Source organism: Callospermophilus lateralis, chromosome 4 (genome assembly GCF_048772815.1).
Source record: "Callospermophilus lateralis isolate mCalLat2 chromosome 4, mCalLat2.hap1, whole genome shotgun sequence".
NCBI lineage: Eukaryota > Metazoa > Chordata > Mammalia > Rodentia > Sciuridae > Callospermophilus > Callospermophilus lateralis.
Genome location: NC_135308.1, coordinates 64931288 through 64944026, shown reverse-complemented (window position 1 = coordinate 64944026; position 12739 = coordinate 64931288). Strand labels below are relative to the sequence as shown.

General features: G+C 35.8%; 1 protein-coding gene across 1 annotated transcript in view; it reads left to right on the top strand.

Annotated features, from left to right (window-relative positions):
* Nucleotides 1-12739, top strand: part of Kdm5a (lysine demethylase 5A) — an 87397-nt gene that overhangs the window by 55980 nt on the left and 18678 nt on the right. The window contains exons 20-24 of the mRNA XM_076853951.1: nt 4573-4711; nt 7830-8009; nt 8663-8824; nt 10199-10750; nt 11096-11239. Of these exons, the coding sequence (XP_076710066.1) occupies nt 4573-4711; nt 7830-8009; nt 8663-8824; nt 10199-10750; nt 11096-11239 (1177 nt within the window). The remainder of the gene's footprint in view (nt 1-4572; nt 4712-7829; nt 8010-8662; nt 8825-10198; nt 10751-11095; nt 11240-12739) is intronic.

The following is a 12739-nucleotide window of genomic DNA, read 5'->3' as shown; positions in this document are numbered from 1 at the left end:
GAACGAGGAGAGAACTGAGCTTGGATGGTGAATTAAAAAGCTTATGAGAGGGGCTGGGGTTGTGGCTCAGCGGTAAAGCGCTTGCCTCACCTGCGTGAGGCACTGGGTTCGATCCTCAGCACCACGTAAAAATAAATAAATAAAGATTGAAAAAAAAAAAAGGAATGGAGTTTAAAAAAAAAAAAAAAAAAAGCTTATGAGAAAAGTAAGAATTTGGGGAGAATCTTGAAGAATGAGTAGGATTGAAGTAAGGTAGGGGGATATATGAGAAACTATGTAAGCAAAGTTTAAGGACTATGTTCAGATGACAGAAAATAAATGTTACTAGAGTGAAAGACTTGCAGGAAAGTAATAAGAGATAGGAATCAGGTTAGAGTTGCATTAGCTTTGGTACCCCATTGGACTTTATGAGATTTAAGTAAAGGGGTCATCATATTTGACTGTATTTCAGTTAATTTGACTAGTAATTAATCATGGAATTTTTTGGTGAAAGCATTTCTCTAGCAGCTGATTAATATCTACATAATTTTCTATTATAAGGATAAGACAACGGGTGCTCAGAGTAGTTACATGGTTATTAAGTGACATAGCTGAAATTTAAAGCCTCTTGCAATCCTCCCAAAGTATCTATGCACTAACTACTTTGTCAGCCACTTACTTTGGAAGCATTTGTAGGAAACTCTTTAGGTGACTTAATTAACACAGCTCTACTTACTTAAGAGGAGTCTCCATGGTTGCTGGATTCTTTGCTCTTCAGGTGCCATGCAGAATGTGTTAAAGTTTATTCATAGCTTTATTCTGAACTAGATGGAAGCATATTAATTGGGTAAAGCTAAGTGATTTTGGAATATAAAACTATGATTTGGTATACCTGATGCAACTGATAGTAGTCTACTAAAATAAGTTTTATTGGGAGTAATATTTGAAAATTTTCTTTTCCCAATCTCCTGTATTTAATTAGTCACCAAGTTCTGATGTTTTTACAAACAAAATATCTCATCTCTCTTTTTTTTCTCCAATGTCACTGACCTAATTATAGTCCTTTTATATTTTCCCTTTATCTTTGCTGTTCAGTAAATATTATAGAGTACCTACCATGTATCTGCATTATTCTAAGTTCTGTGGAGACAGTAGTGAATAAGATACATAAGGTCTCTCTTCTGTCATAGAATTAACATTCTAGTGAAGAGGGGGGGGATAAATAGGTTAATTTCAGATAATAAGTGTCATGAAGAAAATAAAATTAATGAAGAAACAAGTTAGTGGAGATAGTTGGAGGTAGAATCTTTTCCATCTTCTGTTAGAATTATCTTTCTGAAACACATCCTTAATATTCTTGATCTCACAGCATTGGTTATTAAGTCCTTATCATTCTTGGTATTTGTATTCTTTGCTTTTGGCCTTCTCTCTGCCTTTCAAATAATGGCTTTCCTAAAGATTCTAAACTAGATCTTTTTCTTTTTTCACTCTCTGTAATATCCTTGGAAATTTCATTGGCTCTATTTACCATCTTTATAGTGAATAACTCTTAAATTCTCATCCGTAATATAAATGTCTTTCATAGATAACCTCTGCTTTTTAGATAATTCCAGTAGATGTCCCTGGCAGTTACCTCAAATTCCCTGTATCCAAATTGGATTAAATCCTCATACCAGCCCTCTTTTTTGTTTCTTTATTCTGTGAATTATAACATCTTGCACAAATTTGAACAAGCAAGTACTTTAGTAGCTACCTTTTTTATTCCTTACCCTTAGAGTCAATCATGAAATATATTTTTCTTCATTAGGGTGTAGCATTATTCTAGGTTGATTTTTTTTTTGCACTCAGGGGTGCTAAACAACTGAGCCACATGCCCAGCTTTTTAAAATATTTGATTTAGAGACAGGGTCTAAGTTGCTGAGACTGGCTTTTTTTTTTTTTTTTTTCATGTTTTTATTTTTTTTTTTTGTCATACATGATAGCAGAATGTATTTTGACATATAATACATACATGGAATGTACACACATCAATCATAATGTCTATTCTATCCTGCTGCCCTTCCTATCCCCCCTACTCCTCCCCTCCTCTGAGACAGCTTTGAACTCAAGATCTTCTTGCCTCAGCCTCCGGGGCTGTTGGGACTACAGGTGTATGTCACTGGGCCCGGCTTGATAATTATTTTGTCTCAGTACTTTGAATATATCTCTTTTTTTAAACTTTTTTTTTTTAAATCATTCTTTTTTTTTTTTTTTTTTTTTTTTGAGAGAGAGAGAGAATTTTAATATATTTTTTTTTTTTTTAGTTTTTCGGTGGACACAACATTTGTTTTATGTGGTGCTGAGGATGGAACCCTGGCCCCATGCATGCCAGGCGAGTGTGCTACTACTTGAGCCACATCTCCAGCCCCAACTTTTTTTTTTTTTTTAATATCTTTGTTTATTTATTTTTATGTGATGCTGAGGATTGAACCCAGGGTCTCACATGTGCGAGGCGAGAGCTCTACCGCTAGGCCACAACCCCAGTCCCTTTGAATATATCTTGTCTGCTGTTTTGAAGAGAATCATTTTGCTTGGGCTGCTTGTAGGATTTTTTTTTCCTGTCCTTCCTCTTGGACTGCTGTCATAGTAGTTTAGGTCATTAGCATCAGGTTCTGCCAGTGGTCTAACCCTCTCTGATCTGTTCTCCACACTGTCACTAGTGTTGTGCTAATGGTGTCCCTTTTTCATTTCCTTGTTTAGAGCCTTTCCCTATTTTCCCAATGCCCTCAGGATGCAGTCCAAATTCCTCCACCTAGTTTATAAGGCCATTTGTTATCTAACTCCTTGCTTAATTACATATGTTGCCTCATCTTTTGTCATTCTTCCTCATATTCCATGTTCCAAATATAGTAACCTTCCCACCCCAGTTCCTCAAACATATCATGTTCTTTCTTTCTCAAGATCTTTGTGTGTGTTTAGTTTTTTCTTCTGTGGAGCACTGTTACCTCTGCCCATTCTCTGTGGTGTGCTTCTTACCACTCCTGCCCTGTGCTTTCCCACCTTTTCTGATTTGCTTCTATTCAGAAAGGATGAGAAAGCTTAAATGTCAGCAAGGCTTCTTTCACTTGTTAAGTCAATTAGGTCCTTCTACTGTGTATTTTGGTAGCACCTTCACTTTTCTTTATCATTGCAGGTATCATCACAGTGCATCATAACTCCTTATGAATAATCCTCACCACAAGATTAAAAAGTTTCATGAATGATGAAACCACTCTGACTTTGAAGCTGTCTGTTGCTTTACATTTCTAATCTGCTTGCAACTTTTTTTCTTGCCAAATCCCCTCACTCCACCTGCCTCCTTGCATCCACCACATTGTCCCCATCTGAAACTGAATTACCAGCTTCTTTGTTTTCCACACACAAAAAACTTTATTTACAGTTGAAAATGTAAAATCATGGTTCTGAATCTGTGATACTTTCAGGGTCTCTCTTGATCAAATGGGGTCATAGCTGGCAGGAGAGCAAACACAGAGGCTAGGTCAGTTTATTTGACTCAAAAAAAAAAAAAATCACTCAGAGCAAGGGATAATCTGATTCAGTTTTGTTCTGAACTATATTTCCCCACACTGTGATATTACCACAGGCAAATTGCTTATTGTTGGGGTCTATGGGTACATTCTCAGTCTTTCTCATCACATGAGTGATTTTTCCTGAGGAATGTGCTCCCTTATTGACACCCCATATTTTCTGTAATCAAAAAGAAATAGATGTGGAATGATGACAGGTAATCACAGGCCTTTTTAGTTTAGGACACACTAGAGCCAAAAGGACTGACTCTTCTGAATTCTCCACTGCAGAACTGCCTATAGCTCTCAGCCATCTTAGGCCCATCTGTAAACAGTTCTATCTTCATGAGGCCAGCTTCATAGCCACTACCTCAACCTCTTTTTAAATGGTTGTCCATACCTTTGTTCTCCTGGTTTTGTTTCTTTAACCTTTCATTTGATAAAATCATACTTCTTTAAGGCCTGGTCAAAGCTCTTAATTCTTCTGGGCAGATGTAATTACTACTTCCTACAGTTGTGAGTCCATAGTAATTTTATTCTTAGTATAATTCTTCTCTTGTATTCTGATTAATTGAGAATAAGGTCTATGTTTTATTCATCTTGTTTAACTAGTTATTAATGAATGTAGTAAATTAAATGTACATGGTTAACATTAATAGATTTCTAGTCTGTTGCCTTCTGCACTGCTAATAAATATGCATCTTTGACCATTTCAGGTATTATAGAGAGCTAGAGTAGAGGCAGTCCAGTGCTGGGTAGTAAAAGGAGCTTGGTGCTGAAACTCATTCTGAATCAGTACTTCAGGTGTGTCATTTATTACATTAAATGACTTTGGAGAAAACAATTTATCTTCTTTGAGTTAAAGTTTTTTTATGTATAAAGTGAAAATAAAGATGATAACTGATTTGCCTCCTTTATAGAATTGTGGTAGGAATAAAATGAAATCATGTATATCAACATTGTCTATACATTATAAAGAACTGTTCAAATGTTGGTATCATTTGAACTTTTCCTCATGCATCTCACCCTATTTTTATTGTTCTTTTAGACCTAGACACAGTGTGGCAAGTTTAGAAAGCATTGTGAATGAAGCTAAGAACATTCCAGCCTTTCTACCCAATGTGTTGTCCCTGAAAGAAGCCTTACAAAAGGCTCGAGAATGGACAGCTAAAGTAGAAGCTATTCAGGTAAGCAGACTTTTGTATTAACCTACCCATCATGTAGTACCTATCTCAGAAATGAAACCTTTATACCTTTAATTATTTAAAATAGAATAATCACAGTAAAATAATAATGGTACTTAAAATTCACTTACTTTGTTTGATTTTGTAATAAATATTACCTACTTAAACATTAATAAGTTTTGTTCTGAAAAGTGATAAAACTTAGCTATTCAACTCTTACTAGTAGGTTTTTTGTTTTTTAACCTGCTGTCTAAGTATGAATGACTGTTAAAATAAGAGGCAGAAAAATAAAATGAAATTAACATTTACTAAGCACCACAATACTCTTGTGTACTAAAATACCTAAAAAGGTGTTTGGGAACAGGAATATACGGGAAAGGGTATAAAGAAAGATAGGACTCTGGGGATGGGGTTTTGTAGCTCAGTGGTAGAGTGCTCACCTAGCACATATGAGGCATGGGTTTGGTCCTTAGCACCACATAAAAGTAAATAAATAAAAATAACAGCAGATGAAGTAAAAAAAAAATAGAGAAGAAAGAAATATAGGGCTTTGGCTTCAAAATAGCAAATTTTCTAGGTGGAACAACATATTAAAGCAGTGAAGTCAGTGCTAAAAAGTATGCTTAGACTGTAAAAAACCATTAAGTAGCATCTACAGTACTATATGTGTAAATATTCTTAGTTGTAGAAATATATTCAAAGAAAAGGAGAATCAAATCACTTTCAGTAAACTGCTAACCCAACAAAGAACATGTGCTAGGTATTAAGTTTTAATGACTTCTCTTTTACTATCTGAATTTTCAGTTGACTTTTTCTGGGGCTTCCTTAGCTGCCACTGTTTTTTTTTTTTTTTTTTTTTTTTCTTTTAAAAATTACCTCTGTTTTTATCAGGGTAGTTTCTTTGTTTTGTCTTTGACCTGTCTCAGGCAGTTGGTTGTCCTGAAAATTTGATAATCCTTAAACATGATTTATGATTGAAAGACCTAGTTGACAAGCTGTCCTGCATCTCCTTTGTAATTTTGAAATAATTATTTCTCTTAGGCTCTTCCCTTCATTGGAGTATTAACTTTTAGGCTCTGTGTAAGATTCTGTTGATATGCAGACTTTTCTTTAAAATACTTGGGTTTGGAGTAGGCTGGGTCTAGAAGGTGTTCTGTAGACAAATAGCTATGGTTGGGCACAAGGAGGATAATAGTAATAATTGTAATTCTTTTTCTTTCTTTTTTTTTGTGGTAACTGGGATTGCACTTGGGCACTTAACCATTGAGCCACATCCCTAATCCTTCTTATATTTTATTTAGAGACAAGGTCTCACAGAATTGCTTAGGGCCTCGCTAAGTTGCTTAGGCTGACTTTCATCTTACAATCCTCCTACCTCAGCTCCGAGTCACTGGGATTACACGTGTTTGCCACCATGCCTGAATATAAATGTTATTTCTCGGTCCTAAAATGTGAACTTTTTGAGCTATTCCATTTAGCTATCCTTATCTTGGTACCATAATGATTTAATTATGTCATTAAAATATCTCATTGTGCTAGAACCTCTTTGTTTTTTTTTTTTTTTTTTTAATTCATCGGTCTTTTTTTCTGTTTGTTACCCATATGCTTCAGTGTATTTCTCAAAATGAGTTTACAGGCAAATGCTTCATTAGATACATGAGAAATAACTTTTTACTGGAATGTAGTATTTAAGTTCTAGAGATGATAATGGTTTTGTTATATGGCAATATAGAAACATTGTTAACTTAGAAAGAAAGTACTCATTCTATCCTCTGATTATATAACATAAAATGGAAGTGGTTATTAGAACTAAAATCCTGCTTTTAGGTTTGTGTTCATAGAAAATTAAATTTGTCTGTATGGGACTGGGGATGTGGCTCAAGCGGTAGCCCGCTCGCCTGGCATGCGTGCGGCCTGGGTTCGATCCTCAGCACCACATACAAACAAAGATGTTGTGTCCGCCGATAACTAAAAAATTAATATTAAAATTCTCAAAAAAAAATTTGTCTGTAATGGTACACTTGATTTCAACACTGTAGAAATGATGATTCCATTGTCCTAGATAACATTAAATATTTGTTTCCATCAATTAGCAAATTCATTTCCTCATTCCTAATTGTATTTATGCTATCTGTCCCTCAGATTGTCCTTTGAATTAATTTTTATATCTTACTTGTTCTCTTACTAATAAAATAAATAAGATCTTTGATTACATATTCATTAAAAAATGAATGTATGCCAGGCACAGTGGTACACTCCTGTAATATCAGCAGCTCGAGAAGCTAAGACAGGAGGATCGCAGGTTCCAAGCCAGCCTCAGCAAAAGTGAGGTGCTAAGCAACTCAGTGAGACCCTGTCTCTAAATAAAATAAAAATAGGGCTGGGGATATGGCTCAGTGGTCGAGTGCCCCTGAGTCAAACCCCAGTATCAAAAAAAAAAAAAAAAAGTATATAGAAGAAAAAGTATATAGAAGACCAGTAGAGTAGAGGGAGGGAGGAGGGAAGGGCCTGAATACAGGAATGAAATCTATAAATTATGCTCTATATATGTTATATATGTACATATGTGTGAATCACGTGTATGTGTGTATATATCTCACACACAATTATATATCACACCAATTAAAATAACATTAATCTCTGTGGCTTGGGAGGCCAAGGCAGGAGGATTTCAAGTTCAAGGCCAGCCTCAGCAGCTTAGTAAAACTGTCTCAAAAAATACAAAATGAGCTGGGGTGTGGTCCCGGGTTTAATCCCCAGTACCCCTCCGCCCAGCCAAAAAAAGGGATAACTTTAATAATAGAAGGTAGTATTAGAATAGAGCAAACAGATTGGGAAGGTACTAGGGAATGATGTTGGTCAAATTATATTACGTGTATTTACAAAAATGGCATAAGGATTCCCACTGTTATGTATAATTATAATGCACCAATTAAAATTTAAAACATTAAAATTAATGTATAACTTTTAAAAATAGGGCATTGAAAGTTATATTAATTCAAGAGATAAAATTAGTTTTATTTATACAAAAACCAATAGTAAACTTTTTGTAAATTCTTCCAATAGTATATTGCTAGACTCAGAACTCAACATTGTATGAGAATCTATTTTTGTTTTGCAGAGTGGCAGCAACTATGCTTATCTGGAACAGCTTGAGAGTTTATCTGCTAAAGGGCGCCCTATCCCTGTGCGCCTTGATGCACTGCCCCAAGTGGAGTCACAGGTAGCAGCAGCACGGGCATGGAGAGAACGGACTGGGCGGACCTTTCTTAAGAAGAATTCCAGCCATACGTTGTTACAGGTAAAGAATACTTTATATACACTTCAGCACTATAATCAGCAACTGATAAATAAATACGTATAGGTAGTAGTATTTGGTAAGGGAGGTAATACTATTTGGTAAGGGTTGTTTTCAGCGTATTTGGTCATTATGACAAGTGATTGCTATTAGTAATATTGGATGTTGACCTGAAATCTAAAGCCTTTGTTAAGACTCATTTCTGGTTAATTTCATGCAGTGTTCAGAAAAAGCAACCAACCTGGCTCATATATCTATTGTTATTAAAGTCTGTCACTGGAAGGTTGTCTTTCTCAGTAGCACACATTTAAACTAAAACTCACAGTCCTTTTTGTCTTGCACAGTTGAACATAGAGTTAAGAGCATAGGCTTTGGAATACGAGTTTCAGATTTGAGGACTGGCTCCCTAATTACCAACCCTATGTCCTTGGATAAGTTGCTTCCTTTCTGACTCTTAGTTTCTCTTATTTGTAAAATGTGGAATATAATACCTCCTACATAAAGTTGTTCTGAAGATTGAATTAGGAAAGTTGTATTAAGTCCTTTTAATAAGTGCCTGGGACATGGTGAGTTGTCTATAAATGGTTCCTTCTATTAGTTTCACTTTTTAACATTGTTTTGAAAATGATAGTTCATATTTGATTTTATTTTTGTAGGTGCTAAGTCCCCGGACTGACATTGGTATATATGGGAGTGGTAAAAACAGAAGGAAAAAAGTAAAAGAACTAATAGAAAAAGAAAAAGAAAAGGACCTGGACCTTGAACCTTTGAGTGATCTGGAGGAAGGACTGGAAGAAACCAGAGACACAGCTATGGTGGTAAGAAACTGTGTACATAGTGAGTTTGCTTTCTGAATGTAGAAATCTGTGAAGATGTTAGCAGATTTACTGTTTTTAACTATTTTTACTTTCATATACTTTCTCTTTGTGTGTGTGTGTGTATGCATATGTTTATAATGGTAGTGCAGAAAAGGTTAGTGCTCTGCTTTCTTCCCAAAATTGTTTTATCTTTTTCACATATCTCCCCCCCCCTCTCTCTCTAATATATATATATATATATATATATATATATATATATATATATATATATATATATATATACACATACATACATATATATATACACACATACTTTATTTTATTTTTATGTGGTACTGAGGATTGAACCCAGTAACCCAGTGCCTTGCACGTGCTAGGCAAGAGCTCTACCACTGAGCCACAACCCCAGTCCCCATATCTCTATTCTTTGTTATTTTAGTTTTAGGTGGACACAATGTCTTTATTTTACATTTATGGGGTGCTGAGGATTGAACCCAATGCCTCATGCATGCTAGGCAAGCACTCTACTACTGAGCCACAATCCCAGCCCCCTTTATTGTTATTTTAATAGTTGTGTCATATTTCACAAAGTTGCCCATAATTTGCTAAGTTGTTTTCTTTCTTATTTTTTGGGGGACTCTGGGCATCAAACCCAAGGCATGTCTCTCATATGCTAGGCAAGTATTCTACCACTTAGCTGCACCCTTAGTCTGTTGAATAGTTTTCTAATATTAAATAATTTACCTGATACTAAGTTTTTCCTGTTATAAGTAATAAAGTGAACTTCTTTGTGTAGCTCTTACATTTTAAAAATTATTTTCCTACTCTTGATTAATCTTATAACTAGAGTTGCTGGCTTCATACCCAAGATGTTTGATTTAAGGCATACTTCTTTCTCCTCACTTTTGTGGTACTAGGGATTTAATCCAAGGGCACTTTATCTCTTAGCTACATGTCCAGCCCTGGTCTTTATGTATTTGAGACAAGGTTTCACTAAGTTGCAGAGGCTGCCCTCAAACTTGTGATTCTCCTGCCTCAGCCTCCTGAGTGGCTGGGTTTTCAGATATGTGCTATCACACTGAGCAAGGAGTACTCTCTTTCTGTTCTGCCCTACAGAAGAATTTAAAGTATTCTATTGAAGTAAATTGTCAAATCTGGTTGCACTTTGCCTGTTTCCCAGATGAGGAATGTTTGTGTGGATACTGGCTGGGTACCCAAATTTTAGGAAATTGTTTACAACTGATTTTTTTTTTTTTTAAGATATGCTTTGTTATCATGAGGCCACATTTGGAGAAAGATTCCTCAGCCATAAACATTTGTTATTATGGGGTGTATTATAATGATTTCTTTCAGTGAAATGTTTGTCATATACAGGTGGCAGTTTTCAAAGAACGAGAACAAAAAGAGATTGAAGCCATGCATTCTCTCAGAGCAGCCAACCTAGCCAAGATGACAATGGTGGACCGCATAGAAGAAGTAAAATTTTGCATTTGTCGCAAGACGGCCAGTGGGTTTATGCTACAGTGTGAGCTCTGCAAAGACTGGTTCCATAACAGCTGTGTTCCCCTTCCTAAATCAGCTTCCCAGAAAAAAGGTTCAAGCTGGCAGGCTAAAGAAGTAAAATTCCTTTGCCCTCTTTGTATGCGTTCTCGAAGGCCCAGGCTAGAGACTATTCTGTCACTGCTTGTATCCCTTCAGAAGTTACCCGTACGGTTGCCTGAAGGAGAGGCCCTACAATGTTTGACAGAACGTGCCATGAGTTGGCAAGATCGGGCACGGCAGGCCCTAGCCACAGATGAACTATCCTCTGCCTTAGCCAAGCTCTCTGTGTTAAGCCAGCGTATGGTGGAACAAGCAGCTCGGGAAAAAACTGAAAAGATCATCAGTGCAGAACTCCAAAAAGCAGCTGCCAATCCAGACTTACAGGCAAGTTTAGCATTTATATTCTTTTTCAATTTTATATGGTAGTGTTTGTCAGTGTGTGAACAGTAAATCAATTGTACCAATTGACTGGGAAATAACAGTAATTTGTCAGCAATTGTATTATTCTTGGCATCTTCCTCCTACATACATTCGTAGTATTTTCTTTGAGTACCTATTTAGGTCCTTTTAGTGAAATATTATCTGAAATATCATTCAGGTAGACGTTAGCAACATAATCAAATAATTTCTACTAACTGAGGAACTATTAGACTTTGCAGGTTCAATACATTTTGTTATCTTAAGCACTTAGTCTATCTCTCTGTTCATCTTGGAATCTTTGCTGTTTAGGGACACTTACCCAGTTTCCAGCAATCTGCTTTTAACCGGGCGGTAAGCAGTGTATCATCTTCCCCTCGACAAACAATGGACTATGATGATGAAGAAACAGATTCTGATGAAGACATTCGGGAGACATATGGCTATGACATGAAGGTAATTATACATACAAGCAGTCTGAGTACATACCTGTCCAGTGAGTTTGTTTTTATTTTTATTTATGTATGTATGTATATACCAGGGATTTAAACTCAGGGGCATTTAACCACTGAGCCACAGCCCTTTTCATTTTTTATTTGGGGATAGGATCTCACTAAATTGCTTGGGTCTCGTAAGTTGCTGAGGCTGGCTCTCAAGTTTGTGATCCTCCTGCATCAGCTTCATGAATTTCTGGGATTACAGGCGTAGTGCTGCTGTGCTGGGCAAGTTTGTCTGTAAAAAAGCTATTGGATGCTGATGAGGCCTGAAAGGGGAAGAAAAAGTGAGTCATTCATTTGTCCTGAGTTTATGGTGATTACAGTCTTTCAAACTCTAAGGGGGAAAACAAAGATATATTGCTAAAACAATTTTTTAAAAAGATTTTTTTAAAAAAACTGTGTTTTTCTCCTTTTCCTTCATAATTCCTTGTGACCTAGAGGGACTAGAAGAAATATGCCTGGGTGTTATTGAAAGCTTTCATGGTCAATTTCAATTTTTAGATTTTTTTCTTTGAGTTACTAAAGTGTACCTACTCGTGTATAAGAATCCTATTCTATCTATACTGTGAGTCTTTCTTGTCTGGATGGTACTAAGTATGATGGTAATAAATATAATAATTCAGAGATAGGTAATACTTGGGCTCATCATTAGAATTTGAAGAGTTGTAGCAATTAATTATTTATTATCATTATGATTATTTTGATAATGACACCACACTGGTGGTGAAGAGAAGGGTTTGGCAAGTTTGTATTGGATCCAGTTGGCCTTGTATTGTCACTTAGTATTAGGTACACTCTTTTATTTTTTGCCTGAATTGTTTAATATAATACTCAGTTGCTCTGTTTAGAATTTGTGTTGGTAACCTGGGAGTTTGTATCTGAGACTGTTTCCGTACAACATGAGAGAATTTCATCCCTACCTCTTGACTACCTTTTTGATACCATAAACTTCATCCCTACCCCTTGACTACCTTTTATTTATCTTTTCAGCATGTAGCTCTGGTTGGTACTCCTTATTCTTATAGCATAAGAATCCCATTAACATAAGACACTCTTAAGGATGTAAAATTAAAATCATCTATGAGAGAGACTTGTAAATTCATCTACTGGAAAATATTTTTCTCAAGATAAAAATGGATCCAAGGAATGTTTTAATGAGGGAATTTTCAGTTGCATGAATTAAAGACTTGAAAGAAGTTGAAACTTGGGTTAGCCTCATCAGTTAAGCTTCTAAAGCACCTTATTATCCAGAAGTTAATGACTATTTTTGTTTGCATAGTTGAATAGAATGACTGGGAGCAGCTGAATGGGAATGCAGCCTATGCCACATATATAAGTTAGCTTTTTACTTGAATACTAGAATCACTGTTTGTCATATAGACAAGAGACCTCCAGTACTTAAGTTGTTTGCTTTCTAGAACATTAATTATCAGCCACTGCACTAGAATGAAACATGGAG